General features: G+C 48.6%; 1 protein-coding gene across 14 annotated transcripts in view; it reads right to left on the reverse strand.

The window, feature by feature from the left end:
* KIF16B (kinesin family member 16B) overlaps positions 1-20,867 on the reverse strand; it is a 309,240-nt gene that overhangs the window by 125,039 nt on the left and 163,334 nt on the right. For 11 of the 14 annotated variants that reach the window (XM_025000913.2, XM_025000912.2, XM_059892889.1 and 8 more), the window contains 2 exons: positions 10,462-10,544; positions 7,550-7,638 (listed from right to left, as the gene is read on the reverse strand). In XM_025000913.2, coding sequence (XP_024856681.1) covers positions 7,550-7,638; positions 10,462-10,544 — 172 coding nt within the window. Of the gene's footprint in view, positions 1-1,531; positions 4,100-7,549; positions 7,639-10,461; positions 10,545-20,867 lie in introns of those variants that run through there. The other 3 variants (XM_059892892.1, XM_059892890.1, XM_059892893.1) reach the window with 2 other exon arrangements.

Genomic DNA, 20,867 nt, shown 5'->3' on the forward strand with positions numbered 1-20,867 from the left:
CCACATCCTTCCTGCAGTGCCCTCAGCACCCTTCACTGTTCCATCTCTGTGCCATTATGAACACATCTCTCCTTGACTAATAATACTTCCTGGATCCATACCCCATGGACTGGGTTTTGAGATATCTGTGAGTGAGCTGGTTGAACTGAACTTGGCAGGGCTTGAAGGGGGTCATCAGGATACATGGATCTGTCCTTGTCAGACGGACAGTGCAATTTAGTCACTCAGTTGTGTCTGACTCTATATGACCCCATGTACTGCAGCATGCCAGGCCTCCCTGTCTATCACCAACTCCAGAGCTTGCTCAAATTCATGTCCATCAAGTCAGTGATGCCATCGAACCATCTCATCCTCTGTTGGCCCCTTCTGCCTTCAATCTTTCCCAGCATCAGGGTCTTTTCCAATGAGACAGTTTGTTGTATCAGGTAGCCAAAGTATTGGAGTTTCAGCTTTAGCATCAGTCCTTCCAATGAATATTCAGGGCTGATTTCCTTTAGGGTTGACTGGGTGGCTTTCCTCGTAGCCCCAGGGACTCTCAAGAGTCTTCTCCAAGAACGCAGTTCAAAAGCATCAATTCTTCAGTGCTCAGCTTTCTTTATAGTCCAACTCTCACATCCATACATGACTACTGGAAAAACCACACCTTTGACTAGATGAACCTATATCAGCAAAGTAATGTCTCTGCTTTTTAATAAGCTATCTAGGTTGGTAATAGCTTTTCTTCCAAGGAGCAAATGCCTTTCAATTTCCTGGCTGCAGTCACCATCTGCAGTGATTTTGGAGCCCAGAAATAAAGTCTCTCACTGTTTCCGTAGTTTCCCCATCTATTTGCCATGAAGTGATGGGACTGGATGCCACGATCTTAGTTTTTTGAATGTTGAATTTTTTTTAATTTTATTTTTAAACTTTACATAATTGTATTAGTTTTGTTTAAGCCAGCTTTTTCACTCTTTCAATTTCAAGAGGCTCTTTAGTTCTTCATTGCTTTCTGCCATAAGGGTGGTGTAATCTGCATATCTGAGGTTATTGATATTTCTCCCGGCAATCTTGATTCCAGCTTACGCTTCATCCAGGCTGGCATTTCACATGATGTACTCTGCATATAAGTTAAATAAGCAGGGTGACAATATACAGCCTTGACGTACTCCTTTCCCAATTTGGAATCAGTCTGTTGTTCCATGTCTGGTTCAGACTGACTCTCATTAGTTATTTACTGTACTTACTGGGGGAGCAGACCTTGAGATTTTCCATCTTTCTGTATTTCCAAACACTATTTTCCAGATAGGATATTCTTGAGAATATGGAAGAAAAACAGAGTGAAGCAAAAGCACAATGAGGTAACATTGCACACCCATTAGGGTGACCACTATCAAAAACAAAAAAAAAGAAAAAAAAACAGAAAATAACTGTCTTCACAACTGCCAATAGGGGAAACAATGCAACTGTCCACTGATAGATGAATGAATATGTAAGATATGACATATACATGCAGTGGAATGTCATTTAGCCTTAACAAGAAAGAAATTGATACCTGTTACAGAATGGATGAACTCTGAAGACATTATACTACACAGAATATACCAGTTACACAAAGAAATACTGTATGAATCCACTGATATGAGGTACCTAGAGAACAGACAGACAATGGAATGGTGGTTGCCAGGGTGACGGGGGGTGGGGGGTTGGAATACTATTTAATGAGTACAGAACTTCAGTTTTATAGCAATGGAGTTCTGGAGGTTAGCTGCAGTGATGTGGCACACTTAATACTGCCATACTCTTAAAATGGTTAAGATGGCAAATGTCATGTTAAGTGTATCTCGCATGTGTGTGTGCTTAGTCGTGACCAACTCTTTGACCCCATGGACTGAAGCCTGCCAGGCCCCTATGTCCAGAGGATTTCCCAGGCAAGAATACTAGAGTGGGCTGCCCTTTCCTTCTCCAGGGGATCTTCCCAACCCAGGTATCAAACCTGTGTCTCCTGCATCTCCTACACTGGCAGGTGGATTCATCTTAGCACAATTTTAAAAAGGAATGCAGAAATGAGATAGCATATGCTTACGAGTACAGAGAAAACAATTCTCTGTTGTATTTTGGGCCATACATTTTAATCACAATCCTTATTCTAAGCACACCTACCAGAACTTGTAAAAATGCTACCTGCACACAGGTGCTGACAACATGCCAGCAGAACCTGAGCTGCCATCTCTCCTGCCCCATCCTGCCAAAGTGCATCTCCCCAAAGAACAGCCGTCTGTTTATCAAAGCAAACTGCACACATCCTGGCTTGGCTTTCAGAGCACTCCCCAGCCAGGCCCCGACCTGCAGAATCTTCTTATCTCTTCTAGCACTCAGCACGACTCCTGCCAGCACTCACCTGGTTTCCTCCCCCAGAGCATCTACTCTCCAGGGCGAAACTTTCTCTTCCTGCAGACCTCTCAGGGCCCAGCACACGATCCAGTTCACTGGACAGGATAGGACCTCCTCAAAGAGAACTGAGGGGAGCGACCTGGGGTTCTGCCTGACGAGCGTCCAGGGCTAAATTTCTGCTCAGTGTTCGACCTGCTTTGTTCTCCAAGATAAGGCATCTTACAGACTTCTAGCATTTTCATATCCTCAGCTATGGAGAAGGAAGTGCTAGGGAAGGCTCCTCAGAGCCCTGCTGTGCCTTCCACACCACCTCCTCCTGCCAGGGGCCCTGGAGACTCACTACAGGCTGCGTGTTGCTACAGCAATGAGACTGCACAGAAGAAAGGGAGAAGCCCCCCATTCCGTTCATCCAGTGGCGCTTAACCTCGGTCACAGGTATTTATACCTGCAAGGCTTCCCAGGTAGCTCAGGGATAAAGCACCTGCCTGCAACACAGGAGATGAAGGTTCTATCCCTGTGTCAGCAAGATCTCCTGGAGAAGGAAATCACAACCCACTCCAGTATTCTGGCCTGGGAAATCCCATGGACAGCAGAGACTGGCAGGCTACAGTCCATGGGGTCGCAAAGAGTTGGACACGACTTAGTGACTAAATGACAACAAATTTACACCTGTTCCATCAAAAAAGGTACAAACAAGCCACTGCAGCTTTATTCCTACTTTGTTTTGCCGAGTTCCGGAGCAGATAAACTGTACAGGGTGCCTGCTTCCCATAAATCAGAGGCAGTGACTTTTCTCCAATTATGTTTTAATTCATGGGCAATAGTTCTCTGTAACAAGTGGCAATTGGAGGGGGCAGCTAGAATCAGGGGGATGAAGTATCAAGTCATTTGAATTTGAATTGGTACAGATGAGCACTGCAAAGGTGGCAGATATGAGATGCATGGATGAACGGGTCACCACAGCTGCGCCCACTCATCCAGCACCGTTTCCACAGCCAACAACAAACCGATTCTCACTGTGTTCCCAGACTGCCTTGGCCCAAGTCTTCACGTCTTCATGAGGCCCTCTTCGCACCTTTTGCCTGAGGATCTTGAAGATGAGCTTGAGGTTATTCCACCAATTGTAGTGTCATTCTGGAACTGACTCATGCCTCAGATACACATTCCTCTGCATGATGTGCCATTTTCCACCATTAGGAACACACGTGCCAGAGGAATCAGTGAAGAACCTTCTCCCCCACAGAGGACATGTGCGAAGTGAAGGGAAAGTCGCTCAGTCATGTCCAACTCTTTACGACCCCACGAACTATACAGTCCATGGAATTCTCTAGGCCAGAATACTGGAGTGGGCAGCCTTTCCCTTCTCCAGGGGATCTTCCCAACCCAGGGATCGAATCCAGGTCTCCTGCATTGCAGGCGGATTCTTTACCAGCTGAGCCACAAGGGAAACCCAAAGAATACTGGAGTGGGTAGCCTAGCCCTTCTCCAGGGGATCTTCACAACCCAGGAATTGAATTGGGGTCTCTTGAATTGCAGGCGGATTCTTTACCAACTGAGCTATCAGGGAAGCCCCAAGGACATGTGTGTGGAGAAGGAAATGGCAACCCACGCCAGTATTCTTGCCTGGAGAATCCCATAGACGGAGGAGCCTGGTGGGCTACAGTCCACGGGGTCGCAAAGAGTCGGACACGACTAAGCGAGCGACTTGACTTGAAGGACATGTGTGAAGTGAAGTCACTCAGTCATGTCTGACTCTTCACGACCCCATGGACTGTAGCCTACCAGGCTCCTTCGTCCATGGGATTTTCCAGGCAAGAGTACTGGAGTGGGTTGCCATTTCCTTCTCCAGGGGATCTTCCCAACCCAGGGATCAAACCCAGGTCTCCTGCATTGTAGACAGACGCTTTACCATCTGAGCCACCAGGGAAGCTAAGGACATGTGCATCTCACTATAAATTCATTTTTAATCTGTTTGCTAAACATTCATCAAGCATGTTATGTGAATGACACTACAGAATATAGAAATTAGTAAGACCAGCCTCTGACCTCTAAAAATTTCCAACCTGATAGGAAAGATACACGGACTGAACTCTCACCCCATTGCTAGCTCAGGGGGTCATTTCTGCTGCCCTCACCTCAGAAGCAGGTTTGCCATCTGCCCAGTTGTTTAAATCCAAAGCCTGGGACAGCCCTCAATTCCATGACACTCCATCTCCATGATGACCACCCAGACCCAAGCCGCTGGTACCTCCCACATGGACTAAGGCAGCAGCTTCCTAAATGGTCTCTCGCTTCTACACTACCTTCTCCAAACGCCGCATGTACTAACATCTGCAGTAAATTAATCTTCACGTTCCTCTACTGCTTAAAGACATCTAACAGCTTCCCAGCACTCTTGGGAAACAGCCAAACTCTTTCCGGGGGTCTCCAAGGCCCACATCAGCTGGCCCCCTGTGCTCCCGGCATCCCGCCCTCTGGTGACTGCACCCATCTGCTCTGCCCTCGCCCCACCTCCTGGCTGGATGCCACGTGCCTGCTTCCTCTTCCTCTGCCTGGAGATACCCGCCGCTTCCGGTCACACAAGCATCATCCTCACTCCACATGAGCCTTAAAGGAAATGTTCCCGCCTCAGGAGGCCTCTCCTGATCGCTCCATCTAGGACTGCCCGAGACGGTCTACTTTCATCTCATTTTCATTTTCTACCCTTATTCATAAACGACCTGTGATGGCTGCTCCCCTGGAGCGACCTGTAAGCCCACCAGGGCTCTTACTGGGAACTGTGTCCCCAAGGGGAGAACCATGCCTGCTTCTCAGGAGGGGCTGAGAAAAAGGACCTGCTGACAGACAAGCGCGCATCACAAAGAACAAGACAAGGCTGCCAGAGATGGAGCGATGAGCCGTGAGAAAGCCGTGGGAGGAGGCAGTTAGGAACAGCATCCAGAGGAGTCCGCGTGTACTGCGCCTCAAGGACGGGCAGACGGCACCACCAAAGGCACACCAGGCTCTGGGGCTAGCAGAGGAGAAGCCCCGAAGGCATGACTGGTCCAGGGCAGTCTGGGCAACGAAGCAGGACCCAAAACGGAACAGCTGGTGCCCAGAGCAAGGAGGGGGAGGGTGGGGTGGGGTCCAGCATGGATGATGGAGAGCTGAGCTGTCAACAGGGTGGGGAGGTTCACCAAGGCCTGGGATCTTAGGTTTCAGACCAGGAAAAATCACTGAAAAGTTCTGAGGGCAAAGCTGCTACATTCTGACCTACATTTCAAAGACATTGCGAAAAACCACTTTAGCTTAAATACAAGCGAACAACAACAAAACAGCATCACTTTTAAGAGAACAAGCATCGTCTCCAGCATTTGGAGGAGATCCATCTGTAAGGCCTGGGAGAGCGGGGCCCACAGCTGGCAACACTGCGTCCCAGAGCTCAGGCTGAATGCAGATCACTTTCTGTTTTCAGAGGCATGGAACGGTCACGTGTTACTGTCAAGCCTACCCAGAGTCGAAGGCGCCACCATCAAGCACAACGAAGCTGGTACCTGAATCCTGGGACAGGAAATGGGTTCCAAGCGGGGAGATGAATCCACCCATGTAAACACGCTACATACTCCCAAAGATTCAAACAGCCCCACAACACTCAACAGATGGGAACGTGCTTCTTAAATTGAAGACAACCCTAAACACCTGTGTGTTACATTAAACACAAAGTGAGCATGTGAAAGACGCAGTCTCAGTCATGGTAGAAAGCTGCTGCTAAAACCACAGGGAGGAATTAAAGACCGACAACCTGACGAGCTTCCCTAGAACCAATAACCCAGCTGCTCTGAGACTGTTCTCATGTTTCAGGGGTCTTACCAATCACCAAGGGTTAGTCCAAGACAGATTTACCTAAACAAGCACAACTCTTCTCAGTAACCCTGTCATAAGATGGAAAGGCTTCATGAACAGTGCTGGCAAGGGCTGACAGAAGGGACCGGCCTGTGTGCACGTACAGGAGTTCTGCAAGGAGAGAGGGGCCCAGGAGTCTGCAGCCAGTGGTCTACTAACCGGACCTGGGCTTCAGTCTGCTTGCCGAGAGAAAGAAGAATCCAGAAACATGACTGAAGGCCCCCTCCCAGCTTTAAACTCCTACAACAGTGAAGAAAGTCCTTATAGGCGTGTCTACTGTCCACAAACAGGAGGACTGACCTGAGCTGAGGGACGAGGTATTTACATTATGAGAAGTGCTGAGCTGGGGGCAATAGGCCATGGAACCGGTTCCCAGGTGGGAAACCGTGCCCCATGTGGGGAAAGGCAGGTAGGAACAGAGTCAGAGCACAGGCTGGGAATCAGACCAACCTAGGCTCACACCATGGCTCTGACCCTGAAACTGTAGCGAGCAAACCTGTATGAACTCTCTACGTATGTGAGAGAGAGTCACTGTGACATACAGGAGCTGACGAAGGCGAGGCACTCAGGACAGTGCCTGGGACAGTGACGACCAATGGACCATCACTTCCGGAAGATGGCAGTGTTGTCAATTTTAACACGTTTAGCTATGAGATTTACCTCCACCATTTTACACGAGATTCTCTTTGCAGGAAAGATAAAATTATGGACTCTCACACGCCTGGCAAGGACCCCAAAGTCCTTCCATCCACTTCTCTGTTTTGAGGCATTTTCGTGACGGTTTTGTGAATGGAACCATGGAGGACTTGGGCAATTAAGCTAACTGCTCAAGGTCACCACCACCAAGTCCATTTAAACCACCACCGTGTGTGGTCTCAGTGATCTCCTAGAGCCTGGAAGGAGTGAACACGACTCCTTGGGCATCTGAAGCCCTAAGAACCAAAGCTGTTTCTGAGATTACACCACAGTTACAAAATCAAGTGGAAGTACCTGAGCCAAAGGGATTGTGCACTGAGTGATCCAAGTGTCAGCTCTAAATATTAGACTGCTATGAAGACAAGAAGGAAGCCGTGATGAGCCTTCCCAATGCTGATTATCCTCATAATAGGATACTCATACACAGTGAGCGCTGGAAAGGAACCTGAAAAATCGCTATGGCTGATGTGATAAAGGAGGGTTGACTGCAGAAGCTTTATTTACCTGATTTTTTCCTTAAGTAAGTGACTTTAATGGGGTCAACAGAGCAAACACAACCACAGGGACGACCCCAGGGAAGGCAAAGCTGCTGTCCACTCACCCTGGGTTGTACAGCATGACGGCGGAGAGGTTCTCGCGGGACTTGGACAGGTCACTCATGGACAAGCTGAGAGAGGACAGAAGGCCGCTCTAAGAGCAGACACAGGGCAGAGCGGTTACCTCAGCGGCAGGAGAAGGCCGTGCTCTGTGTGCACGCCTCTCTCCTGGGAGAGGCAGTGAGGGGCCCAGCACCCCCTGGAGCCCACACACAACTGCGCCCTCTGAGGACGGAAGCTGCGGCAGCCAGGCCCGGGGTCTATCCGGAACCCAAGCCCCCCGCTAAGGCTAGCAGGGTCTCACCCCCGCACCGGAGCCACTCAGCCCCGAGGGGCTCCCTGACCTGCTGTTGCATCCAGGGAAGAGGGTATCCTGGCATCCCTGGCACGCCCATGCTCTGGCAGGAGTAGGGCCCTGGCAGCAGCACCCACACCCAATGAGTGACAAAGAGGGACGGGGAGGAGGAGGGAGACCAGGAGAGCGAACGCTGTGCTCTGCTCCCACAGAAGGTTACGGGCAGGCCTGCTTCCTTCCCTCTCCTCCCTGCAACGGGGTCCCCAAAGGGCCCTCCAGGGAGACCTGGGCTGAGCAGACAGGAGGCTCAGAGGCTGGAAGCAGCGGCCCACAGAAGGCTGGGGTGGGGACTGCGCTTTCTGGTTATTCCCACCTAGGTCACTGGGGACCCGGCAGTCCTGGAAAAGCAGGCTGAGGCGCGGGGCTGAGAGACTCGGGGCAGGGAGCCGACGCCTCATGTGAGGGGCTGTGGGACTCAGGGCGGGGGGCTGACACCCTGTGTGAGGGGCTGTGACTCGGGTGGGGCCTGACACCCCGTGTGAGGGGCTGTGACTCAGGGAGGGGAGCTGACAACCCTGGGTGAGGAATGAGTGACTTGGGGCGGGGGGCTGACACCACGGGTGAGGGATTGAGTAACTCGGGGCGGGGGGCTGACACCCTGTGTGAGGGGCTGTGTGACTCAGGGCGGGGAGCTGACACCCTGCGTGAGGGGCTGTGTGACTCAGGGTGGGGGGCTGAAACCCTGTGTGAGGGGCTGTGTGACTCAGGGCGGGGGGCTGAAACCCTGTGTGAGGGGCTGTGACTCGGGGCATGGGGCTGAAACCCTGTGTGAGGGGCTGTGTGACTCAGGGCGGGGGGCTGAAACCCTGTGTGAGGGGCTGTGACCCGGGGCACGGGGCTGAAACCCTGTGTGAGGGGCTGTGACCCGGGGCACGGGGCTGAAACCCTGTGTGAGGGGCTGTGACTCGGGGCACGGGGCTGAAACCCTGTGTGAGGGGCTGTGACTCGGGGCGGGGGGCTGACACCCTGCGTGAGGGGCTGTGACTCGGGGCGGGGGGCTGACACCCTGTGTGAGGGGCTGTGACTCGGGGTGGGGGGCTGAAACCCTGTGTGAGGGGCTGTGTCACTCAGGGCGGGGGGCTGACACCCCGTGTGAGGGGGTGTGACTTGGGGCAGGGGGCTGACACCCTGTGTGAGGGGCCGTGTGACTCGGGGCGGGGGGCCGACGCCCCGTGTGAGGGGCAGTGTGACTCGGGGCGGGGGGCTGACACCCTGTGTGAGGAATAAATGACTCAGGGCCGGGGGCTGATGCCCCGTGTGAGGGGCCGTGTGACTCGGTTTGGGGGGCTGACACTCTGTGTGAGGGGCTGTGACTCGGGGTGGGGGGCTGACACCCTGTGTGAGGGGCTGTGACTCGGGGCGGGGGGCTGACACCCCGTGTGAGGGGCCATGTGACTCGGGGCGGGGGGCTGACACCCCGTGTGAGGGGCCATGTGACTCGGGGCGGGGGGCTGACACCCCGTGTGAGGGGCCATGTGACTCGGGGTGGGGGGCTGACACCCCGTGTGAGGGGCCATGTGACTTGGTGTGGGGGGCTGACACCCCGTGTGAGGGGCCATGTGACTCGGGGCCGGGGGCTGACACCCCATGTGAGGGGCCATGTGACTCGGGGCGGGGGGCTGACACCCCGTGTGAGGGGCCATGTGACTCGGGGTGGGGGGCTGACACCCCGTGTGAGGGGCCATGTGACTCGGGGCGGGGGGCTGACACCCCGTGTGAGGGGCCATGTGACTTGGGGCGGGGGGCTGACACCCCGTGTGAGGGGCTAACACATCTGGGCCGGCATTCAGGGCTCAAGTCCCTGATCCCCACTTGCTGGCCACAAGACAGGCCAGTCTTAGTCTCTCCTCTCACTCGTCTGTGACTTGGGGGCACCAACAGCCTCTGTGGACACAAAGTGGTTCACAGGGAGGCTCCGCACGGTGCCTGCCGCACAGACATCTCTGCTCTGACTTGATTCTCTTCCTCCATCTAAGCTCAGCACGGTGCACTAGAGCTAGACAGATGTCTCTCCCTCTCACCCCTTCCCTTCCCTCTCTGCTCCTTGGCCCACATCCCCATCTAGCGCTTCAAGCGCCCCTGGATGTCCCCATCCAAACAAGCTGCAATCTCTTCCAGGTGTTCACCTGTCCTAAACTCACCCCTTCTCTGCTTCACAGCCCGATCAAAATCCAACTTACTGGGAATGAAAATAAGCAGTGAGCAAAGTTTTAGATGAAAGTGATTCTGATCTGGAAGTAACTCTTAAAACAGACACTCCCGAGTGGAGGGCACCCTCCACTTAATGTGAGAGGGTGTCCACCCCCTTTCGGGGGACGGGGACGCAGGGCTTAAGAGGAGGCTGGAGAGCCGCCTGTCTCCTCCCATGCGGTACCTCTCTCGCTATTCTACTCCACCAGCCCACCGTCCGCGGGGAAACCAACTCCCTGGAGTCAATCCAGACTGCGGGCTGGTTCCTGCCCCAGGAAGTCTAATTGCTAGAGCCAAAGCGGAGACCCCTCTTCCCCCACCCCCAGCTCCCCCCAGAGTGGACCTGACTCCCTGAGATTCCACGCTGCTCACCTTCCTCTTCTCCCTGAGCTTGGCGGCCTCCTTTGGGTGGTTAAAACGAAACATGTTGGTTCTTCCCAAGAGGATCATGGCACCTAAGAACACACAGAAATAGCAATGAGTTTACAGTGAGCAACCTGGTCAGCGGAGGACACTCTAACATGGAATTCCACGGCTGAGATGGGATTCCCAGAAATGAGAGGAGGCTTTCATCCCAAAAGTCTGCTTACACCAGCCAATTCTAAACCTTCAAATGCTTTTATTTTTTACAGCCAAGTGTCACAATATTTATGTCACCCAGGGCAGAAGTGAGGGGTTTAAGTACTACAAAATCATACAAGATTCAAAACTTAATATACAAATAATTAGACTTTTGACTGTTGAGAAGAAAAACAGAAAGCAGTTCACCAAAGAGATGTTGGGAAAGCAAACAAAGCCTAGGGTCACCAATTTAGGAAATGTTTATTAATGCCAATGAAGCAAAAACCTCAAAAGATGGTGCTTTCAAAAGAAAAAACACAGTGTAACTGCCAGAGCACAGGCCGCTGTTACTAAAATCTCCCTCAGAATTTGACAGGAAAGAAAACGTGCACGTGGAGCGTCTATTTCCGGTAAAGACGCTGCTCCTTGTGAAAATCCTGTTAAAACTGAAATGGCTACATTAGACACACAAGAAGGGCTCTTTCTGACTGACAAGGGTCCAAACTGTACAAAGGGAAAAAGGATGGAATGTAAATGCACAAGGGTGACAAAATCATTAGGTGCGGAAGCAACTTTCAGCTTGACTAAGCCAATAAGCAAAAAGGCACTTTCTAAGGTCGGAGCTGTCAAAGCTTGCCCAGATGTCACAGGAAGCAGTGAACTCCCCGTCCCTGGAAGCAGTTAAAAGATGCACTATCTGAGTTGGTCCCACCCGCCAATCAATGCAGGAGTCATAAGAGACGCAGGTTAGATCCCTGGGTTGGGAAGATCACCTGAAGTAGGGCGTGGCAACCCACTCCAGAATTCTTGCCTGGAGAATCCCATGGACAGAGGAGCCTGGTGGGCTATAGTCCATAGGTTGCCCAGAGTTGGACATGACTGAAGCAACTTAGCACACAAGCACATATCACACATCACACCTGAGAGTCTATTAAGCCTTCAGAATAGACCCCATGTTCAACCTGTGCCCTGAAAATGAAGGCAACATATGTGTGAAGATAAGACATTTGTATGAGGAGTCTTCAACCATGAAGGATCAAAGAGATGAGTTCATCAGGGTGCAGGATGGGGAGACAGACTCTGGCATCGAGGTCCTCTGCTGGGTCTCACAGGACAAGCAGAGAACAAGAGAGGTGCTCACGTGAGGTTGACCAGGGAGAGGGGCTAGGCCTGAGACCAAAGATGGGTCTCCTGAGACTGGAGAAAGGACAGTCAAGTCCAGCCAAAACACAGGGCATGTGAAATAGCAGCAAGAACCCATATTGGACAGATGAGGTAGAAAGAGACCGCAGAGAACTAGCAGCCAGGATAAAGAATTTGCAACACAAAGGTCAGAGAAAAAAATTCAGGTCCTGGATGTGTTTTGTGTGCCCCATGCAAATTTAAATTAAAAAAAAAAAAAATCAACAGTGAAAACTCCACAGTTCTCAAATAAAAGTCTGAGTTTCTGGCTTCCCTTCAAAAATTAGGGGATCTGGTGTCAGGAGGTCAGTACTGTCACTGGGCTGCTGCCGGCTGCCTCCCCTGGACAGGGCATGTGACTTCTGGTTGGCCACAGCCATCAGTGTCTATTGGGTACCAGCTCCCCCTGGACCCTGAAGATAGCATCAATATCCCACATGGCCACTCTGGAGCTTCAGACCAGCATATCCATATGCCTACTTCACATACTGTCTCAGAATCTCAAAGGAGCTTCAAATCCAATACAGTTAAAACCTAATGGGTTTGGATCATAACCAAGGGAGTAACCAAAGTTCTGGTTCTGGTGACTACTGTTATTTAGCAGAAAGGGAGCCAAGAGCAGAAGGATACAGTTTGGGGAGACTCAGAAGGGCAGCAGTGGATATTATCCACCCAACAATCTGCTTATCCTCCTCACATAAAACTGTATTCATATATTTCCCAATTATGGAAAGGCACCGTGACCATAATGAAGAAAGGTGTTTCCCGTGCCTTTTATGACTGGGACTCAAAACTCTGTGCCACACAGAAAGTCAAAAATCAAACAGCCGTGCCCAGGATATATGTGTATTTAATGCTCTTAAAGTGACATTAGAGATTAATAAGGCAATCTCATTTGAGGTGTTAATTACCTCTAATCGAATTTTTTTTTCCTGTTAATCAAATGTCCAGCCATGCAAGTTGAAAATTGCTAAAATATGTTAATGGAAAAATAGGATAGTATCTCAGAGACATATTTCATATTGTATTAAATGAATGAAAATAATCTTGCCACCCATGTATGTGCATGAAATACACATAAAAATCTCTTTGAGGAGTTATAAAAGAAAACAAAACCACCGGTGACTGTTCCTTGCTTCCATCCACATAATGTGTAAAAACTGCTTGGCACGTAAAAGGGACTCCGTTAAGGCTGGTCCCTTCTCTTTCCTCCACTATATTCCTTTCCGGAACAAACCTACTGGCAGTGCTTCCTTCTTACAAGATGCCGCTGTGCATCCATTCACTCAACAGATACTGAGTGGGTACTTACTGTGCTCATCACTGTGACAAGCACTAGGGGTGAGGATGCAAAGAGGAATGAGTTAGACACACGCCTTGTCCTCAGGGAGCTTGTAAATAAGGAGAGAGAGGTCCCATAGCAAACAACTTCACCAGCAAACGCAGGGCCGCAATCGAAGGAGCGAGGCGCTGCCTCGGGCTCATGGGGCACCTGAGAACGGAGCGGGGTGCAAGGAGAGGTTAGGAAGGATGCCCTGCGGGAGGCGGTGCCTCAGACAAGCGCGGGGGGGCGGGGGGGGGGCACAGGAGAGCAAATGCAGCAGAGACAGGAACAGATGATGATGATGGGAGACACAGAAGCAGAAACCAAGGACAGTACTGCCCAAGATGAGACTTGAGAGGCAGGGAGGGACAGGGCACGCGGAGTCCCTCAGCACACAGTGAGGCGCCTTGGATTTCATGTCCAGGCAACAGGAAGACCTGAAGGCCCTTGTGCAGCAGCAGCATCACGTGACTGGACTTGAGTTTCAAATCCAACTCTTTCTACTGTTTGAAAAATGAACCAGAGAGCAAGAGGAGATGTAGATAAACAAGGCAGGTGACTATTGCAGCTGTCTGGGTCAAAGATGCTGGCGGCTCAGCACTGGGTGAGAGGGAGGCATAAAAGGAAGGGAAATGAGCAGACTGGGAGACACCCGGAGATAACATGGCCAGGACTCATGCTGGTGAGGAAGACGGCTCTTGGCCGGGGAGCTGTTCACACTGAATGAGAACACCTGAAAAGGATCAAGCTTGGGTTGGGGCAGAAATACTGAGTTTGGTTTTAGACATAATGAATTTCAGATGCCTTTTGCAGGTAGAAAGGCATGAAGCTCCAGAAGAAACGCTGGGAGCTCTCTCAATCTGTCCATCTACCAACCTACCCACCTTCATACCTACTTACTCATATACATATATACACATATATACACACATCAGATCAGATCAGATCAGTCGCTCAGTCGTGTCCGACTCTTTGCAACCCCATGAATCGCAGCACGCCAAGCCTCCCTGTCCATCACCAACTCCCGGAGTTCACCCAGACTCACGTCCATCGAGTCAGTGATGCCATCCAGCCATCTCATCCTCTGTCGTCCCCTTCTCCTCCTGCCCCCAATCCCTCCCAGCATCAGAGTCTTTTCCAATGAGTCAACTCTTCGCATGAGGTGGCCAAAGTACTGGAGTTTCAGCTTTAGCATCATTCCTTCCAAAGTAATCCCAGGGCTGATCTCCTTCAGAATGGACTGGTTGGATCTCCTTGCAGTCCAAGGGACTCTCAAGAGTCTTCTCCAACACCACAGTTCAAAAGCATCAATTCTTCAGTGCTCAGCCTTCTTCACAGTCCAACTCTCACATCCATACATGACTACAGGAAAAACCATAGCCTTGACTACTCATGCGTATTTTTGATAATCTGGTGTTCTGTGCTGAAATACAGAATATTTTAAGATGTTTTCCTGATGCTGGCAAGTATACTTTTGAAAGAACCCCTGGTTTTTGTCAAGTACATTCTGTTAAATGATGGAAATTAAGAAATTTAAAAAGTTAAGTATTGCTTTTTAATCCTAACAATAACCAAAAAAAATTACATGAGATACAGACCTCAAAATATACAGACAGATGGCTACACACACATACATATGTATATCTCTATCTAAGATCTGTGCATATACACATGTACATATAAACACATGCATCTCTACAGATACTAGGTAGGAATGTGTACACACACATGTGCATATATGTGTGTGCATGAGAGTGTGCTACATCTCTCTCTATATTTGAGTCATCTCTAATAAAGGAAGCCACAGCTGTGGGAAAGTCACCTGGGGAGAGGACAGAAAGGTGGGAATCAAGAGAGCCCAATGCCGAGTACCTAAAGGAACTCAGCTTTTAACAGCTGAGTAGAAGAGGATGAACCCCTACAGTGAACAGAGAAGGGTCATCAGAGGGGGAGAAGGAAAACCTCAGAAGCCAGGGAAGTCATGGTCGGGGTCTCCCGAGCACACAACTCATTCAAGAAGTTTGTGTATTCTTCTGTTTACTTGACCCATCAATCAACTACACTTCAATAAAACAAAACAGAAAGAGAAAAAGAAGTTGTCTGTGTATGAAGAGAAAGAGAGTTCATGCTGGCTGGAGCAGGGAGATGACAGATCCCATGGGATATTTTTGTTTAAAGGAGACTTGTGACTATATTTAAAAAGCAAAAAGCTGAAGGGAAAGAGGCAACAAAGGAATGGATGAGAGTGACTGGCTGTGCAAGGCCTTCGTAAGAGACCCAGCGCCTGTGTTCTGCCTGCAGTAAACCCTCAAGGGCTCAGGGCCCTCATCAAGTCCTCAACACTTCCTTCTAGATCTCAAATTTTCTAACTGTGATTGACTCCTTCATCTGAGGTTAATGCGATTAATCACAGCAGATGGACTTTCTGTGATGCACTTAATTTGCATGTTCAGAGTGTAGCTAAACCTCCTTGAAATATATGATGGCATCTTTGAGACCCCTTGAGATCCTGTTAAATACTTGAGGACAGACAAATCCCAGGTAGTCTTAAAAGGGGATGGAGCAAAAACAACATTATAAAAGGTAGACAAAGACCCTCATTAACAGAAAAAACAGCTTTACTGACATCTCCTGTGAATGAAACCACTGAACAAGACTTCATAGGAGATTTTCCATCTTAATATTTCAGGCACGCTGAAAAAAATTAATCACATAAACATTTCTACTGATTTCTAAGGAGTGTCATGATAATAATCACTAATATCACTATTAATTACAGTCCTCAAATTTCATGTGAGATTTTTCTAATTCTGCTACAGCCCAAATAAATCAACTGTTTGAAATCAAAAGGTGTCAAATAAATATTTCTGAGGCGATGGTGTTTGAATTATTTCATTCTAAGTTACCATTAATAAAAACACATAAGACAACTGTATTCCCAAAAGGGCAAGGTCAAATGTAATATGAGCTTCCTGGCCAAAAAAAAACAGGGGACCATTTGAAACTGTGCTTCAGGGCTCCAAATTCTGCATTTAATCCTAGTTCTGAAAGCCCCTCCTCAGCAACTTCCTCCCCAGTATACACACAATATAAGGCCTTGCACAACCACTCTCAATGAAGGACAAGTTTTCATTTTCCATACAACAGTCAGAAAAGCAGGGTGCGATGAGGGGGTGGGAGGGAGGCTCAAGGGGCAAGGGATATGTGTATACTTACAGCTGACTCACAGTGTTGTATAGCAGAAACCAACACAATACGGCAAAGCAATTACCCTCCAATTAAAAATAAATTTTTAAAAAGTTTAAAGATAAAAAAAAGAAAAGCAAAGCTCTTGTCTGGAAAAATTTTCTGGAATGGTATCACATGAAAAGTTGAGTGAGGTAGAACAGGTGAAGCTCTCATTTCCTAGTTCAAGCTAAAAGAAACTTTCCTTGTGTATGATAATTTTAAGTCATATAAAGGATCTTTAAAACACTTAACACTAAAATAAGTTAAGATGACAGCACCAATTAGGGGACCTCAGTTCATTTCAGTTCAGTTGCTCAGTCGTGTCCTACTCTGCGACCCCATGAATCGCAGCACACCAGGCCTCCCTGTCCATCACCTGACAGAGTCTAATGTCCACTAACACGTGCCAATACTTAAGAACATTGACATAATATGTCCTAGGTCTGGGACTCTTGTGACACTAGCTTTTAAGACACCTGAAATACAGCAATTTCCCTCTATCTCAAAAGTGGTTTTGGACAGCAAGACAGGGAAGACTTAAGATTTGTCATGGTGCTGGTGGAGGGCATGAAATTTTTACACGAACACTAACACATTCTTACAGGTCATATGGCTTGGGCCTGACAGCTGGCTCAGGTGAGTGCCTTGCACTGGGCATCAAACATAGCAGGTATAAAGCTTGTCATCAGATGGCCCATTAGCATTTGTGAAGGATGTAAATGCATGTGACACCTTACCAAACAGCCACCTGGGCCCTGTACTCTCCTTTTCAATGTTTATATTCAAATGTGGATTTGCAACCTGCTGCTTTAGATAAACCACTTTTTTACTTTATTTTTTTTACTTCATCACTCAGTTGTGTTGGACTCTTTGCGACCTCATCGACTGTCCATGGGATTCTCCAGGCCAGAATACTGGAGTGGGTAGCCTTTCCCTTCTCCAGAGGATCTTCCCAACCCAGGGATCAAACCCAGATCTCCCACATTGCAGGTGGATTCTTTACCAGCTGAGCCACAAGGGAAGCCCAAGAATACTAGAGTGGGTGGCCTATCCCTTCTCTAGGGGATCTTCCTGACTCAGAAATCACACCAGGGTCTCCTGCATTGCAGGCGGATACTTTACCAACTGAGCTATCAGGGAAGCCCCTTGTTCACTTCTGGTGAAGTGAAAATTGCAAATTAGATTCTGGGACTCTGGAGAATAAAGAAAACTGATTTTCGGTCTTCATTATTGAGATTGCTAGCCAAATAATCAACAAGGATCATTTGCTCCAACTGTGTACATAGGTTTAGTGTGGAGCTTTATAAAATTTCAAGATGCGCCAGTCCCATCCCCGCCAAAGCCATTTTCAGTTGCATGTGCGTGGGTGTGGGGTGAGTGGGAGATGAATCTTTTCCTCTTAAAGCCTCGGGGGAGATACAGTAGACAAGAAAATATTAGATTCTGCAGCACTGAATGGAAGATAGTACACTAAGTGGTCAAACTCTCAGCACAGTGGCCCTTCAGTATCCAGAAGGGTTTGTCCAGATCATCGCCTCCTCCCACCCCCAGGGAGACCAGTGTCCAGGACACTCAAGTCCCTTATGTAGAAGGGCCTGCTGCTGCTGCTGCTAAGTCACTATGTAGAAGGGCCTAGTACCTGCATATACCTACACACAGCCTCCTGTACACTTTAAACTACTCCAGCTTACTTAGAGTATCTAACAGAATGTAAATGCTATGTAAATAGTTGTAAATACAATGTAAATGATATGTAAATAACCGCCAGAGCATGGAAAATTTGAAGTTTTGCTTTCTGGAACTTTTTCCCTGAATAGTTTTAATCTGCAGTTGTTGGCTGGATTCACTGGGATGCAAAACCACATACAAAGGGCTGACTGCCATTTTCTTTCCATTCATACCTAGTAGCTCATACTCTGTTACCAGCAATACAGCTTACTCTGTCAGTAACAATCTCAACTATTCAGCTCTTGCTTCCAACACCCACCAAGCTGTCCATATTCTAGCCTTCCTTCCAAAATGCCCTCTTCTCCCCTCTCCCTAAACACGGACAGTCTCCTAACTGTATCAACTCCTTTTCTTTATGGCTCACCCTCAAGCCTCCTCTGGACTACATAAAAACTGGGCTGTCCTTCACCTCCATGAATACGTTCTTGTTGCCCTGACTGGTGAGCACCTTCTGCAGAAAATCCATGCCACCAGCCTGGGATCTGGGAATGCTACAAATCTGCCACGACTCAGCAGCCAAGGTTACTTGGTCTCCCGCTACTCTGCTCCCCACCTCACCCACTTTCCAGCCTTTAGATAATTCTTCATTAGACACTGGCCAAGTATATCTAAGTCACTTTTCACCAAGGACCATTATGACAAATTCATTCATTTCGGAACTCAGCTTTGGGTAAATCTGTCCTTTCTCATCAGTCTGAAGCTGCTCTAGAGGACAAGTTTTGGTTCTGCCCATCGTGGAGCAGCACCCTCCACCTCAGTTGTGAGAGATCACGAATAATAAATGTAATGATGCAGACAGAAGAGAAGGGTTTAAAGAAACTGACATATGGTTGTCTCCTGGGCCAAAGCCTGGGGCAAGAACGTGTGGTCACCCTTGGTCTTCATACTAGAGTGTGCAGCAGAGTCACCTGTAGGACTTGTGGGGTCAAAAGAATCTAGATTGCTTGGCCCGTCTCCAGATGTTCTGATTGGGTGGGTCAGCGATGGGGCCTAGGAAATTGCATTTTGAAAGGCTCCCCCCGCCCGCCCCCCCCCCGCCCAGGTAATGCTGACCGTGCTGATCTGGGGACACACTAAAACTGCTGGCTTTGGGTATAGTCTTTAAGAATAGTTAGGTCTCTGATGCTCAACAGTCTCTCCTGAAGTAATCATACACATGCAAGTGACAGGTGTCAGCTTTGCGGATCTCCAATTAGAGGAAGATGTCTAATGACAGCTTAAGGGAAGGGCAAGGGAGTTGAAGGGGAGATGAGACAGTGTGATCTGCTGGCTTTCTGTGAAGTGTGGAAGGTCTCTTCTGTTCTCCAGACAGCTTGGCTAAACTGCTTGAAAATTCATCTCCCTTTCTAGTTGCACTAAAATTCTTTTGTAATTTGTCATTGAAAATTCATAGCAGCCCTTCAGCAGATGAGAATGCTATCAAGGCTCCTGAGCTCCACTCCACCTGCTCCCTCCAAGAGCTGGAATACATGCAAGTACATTTTGGTGCTGAAGCATGGCACATTCAAATGCACTGAAGGGTGAAGTCCCGGACGGACTTGCTGCAGCACTGCTCACAGGAGAGGTGAGCGAGCAATGGCTCTGACAAACCAGCCAGACTAGCGGAGTCCACTGCTGCTGAATGGAAAACTCACTACGTTTAGCAACGATCACCTTTAATGTATACATACTGGAGAAAAAGAAAAAAAATAATTAAAGTAAGAAAGAACAGTTCCTAGCAATTATAAGACAAACGTTGAAATACATTTTTAATGATACCTCATTTGGTTTTTGTACATTTCATATTAAACATATGAAAAAATGGGAAAAAAAAAACTAAGATCTGAGACTCTATCAAAAACAACTCAAGGCCCAGGGATTAGACACCTGAGTCAATGCATCCTTTATTCTATGGCAAAGGCCTCCTCTTTCTATGGAATCATGGGAGTAAGGGAAACTACACTTCATAGAACACATCCACTGAAGAGCAAGGTTAGATGCGACGCTGCAAATCCCACCACTGTCCCTAGAGGGACCCAAGAAAGAGCCGAAAAGCTTCAGGTGCAGAGTCCTAGACATATACAATATACATGTCATCACAGTTACTTTTCAGAGTATTAGCAAATACGTTTCTTTCTAATGACTTTACCAGATTAAAACATTCCTGTAATTAGGGCAGAGGAACTACTATTTATGCAATCTGAATGAAGTTAAGGCAGTTGACCGATACAGGTAAAAAAATTTCCCCTGCCAATGGTGACAATCTGCTAAACGCAGATAAATCTCCTACTAGTTGCTCTTGCCTGGAGAATCCCAGGGACGGGGGAGCCTGGTGGGCTGCCGTCTAGGGGGTCGCACAGAGTCGGACACGACTGAAGTGACTTAGCATTACTTGACATTCACAAGTGTATTAAGTAATTTTTATAAGGAAATGGGAATTACTACATGATGTGCTTTTTAATGGCACAGCCTAACCAGCACATTTCCAAATGAATACTAATATACTAATGAAAGAGACATTTAAATACCAAGTATCAGCAATATATACTGGGGCTTCCCACATGGCTCAGTAATACAGAATCTGCAAGGTAGGAGACGTGTGTTCAATCCCTAAGTTGAGAAGATTCCCTGAAAGAAAATGGCAACCTACTACAGTATTCTTGCCTGGGAAATCTCATGGACAGAGGAGCCTGGCAGGTTACAGTCCACAGAGTCACAGAGAGTTGGACATGATTGAGTGACTGAGCATGCAAGCACCAGCAATATACTGGTGGTG

The sequence above is a fragment of the Bos taurus genome, chromosome 13 (genome assembly GCF_002263795.3).
Source record: "Bos taurus isolate L1 Dominette 01449 registration number 42190680 breed Hereford chromosome 13, ARS-UCD2.0, whole genome shotgun sequence".
Taxonomy (NCBI): Eukaryota; Metazoa; Chordata; class Mammalia; order Artiodactyla; family Bovidae; genus Bos; species Bos taurus.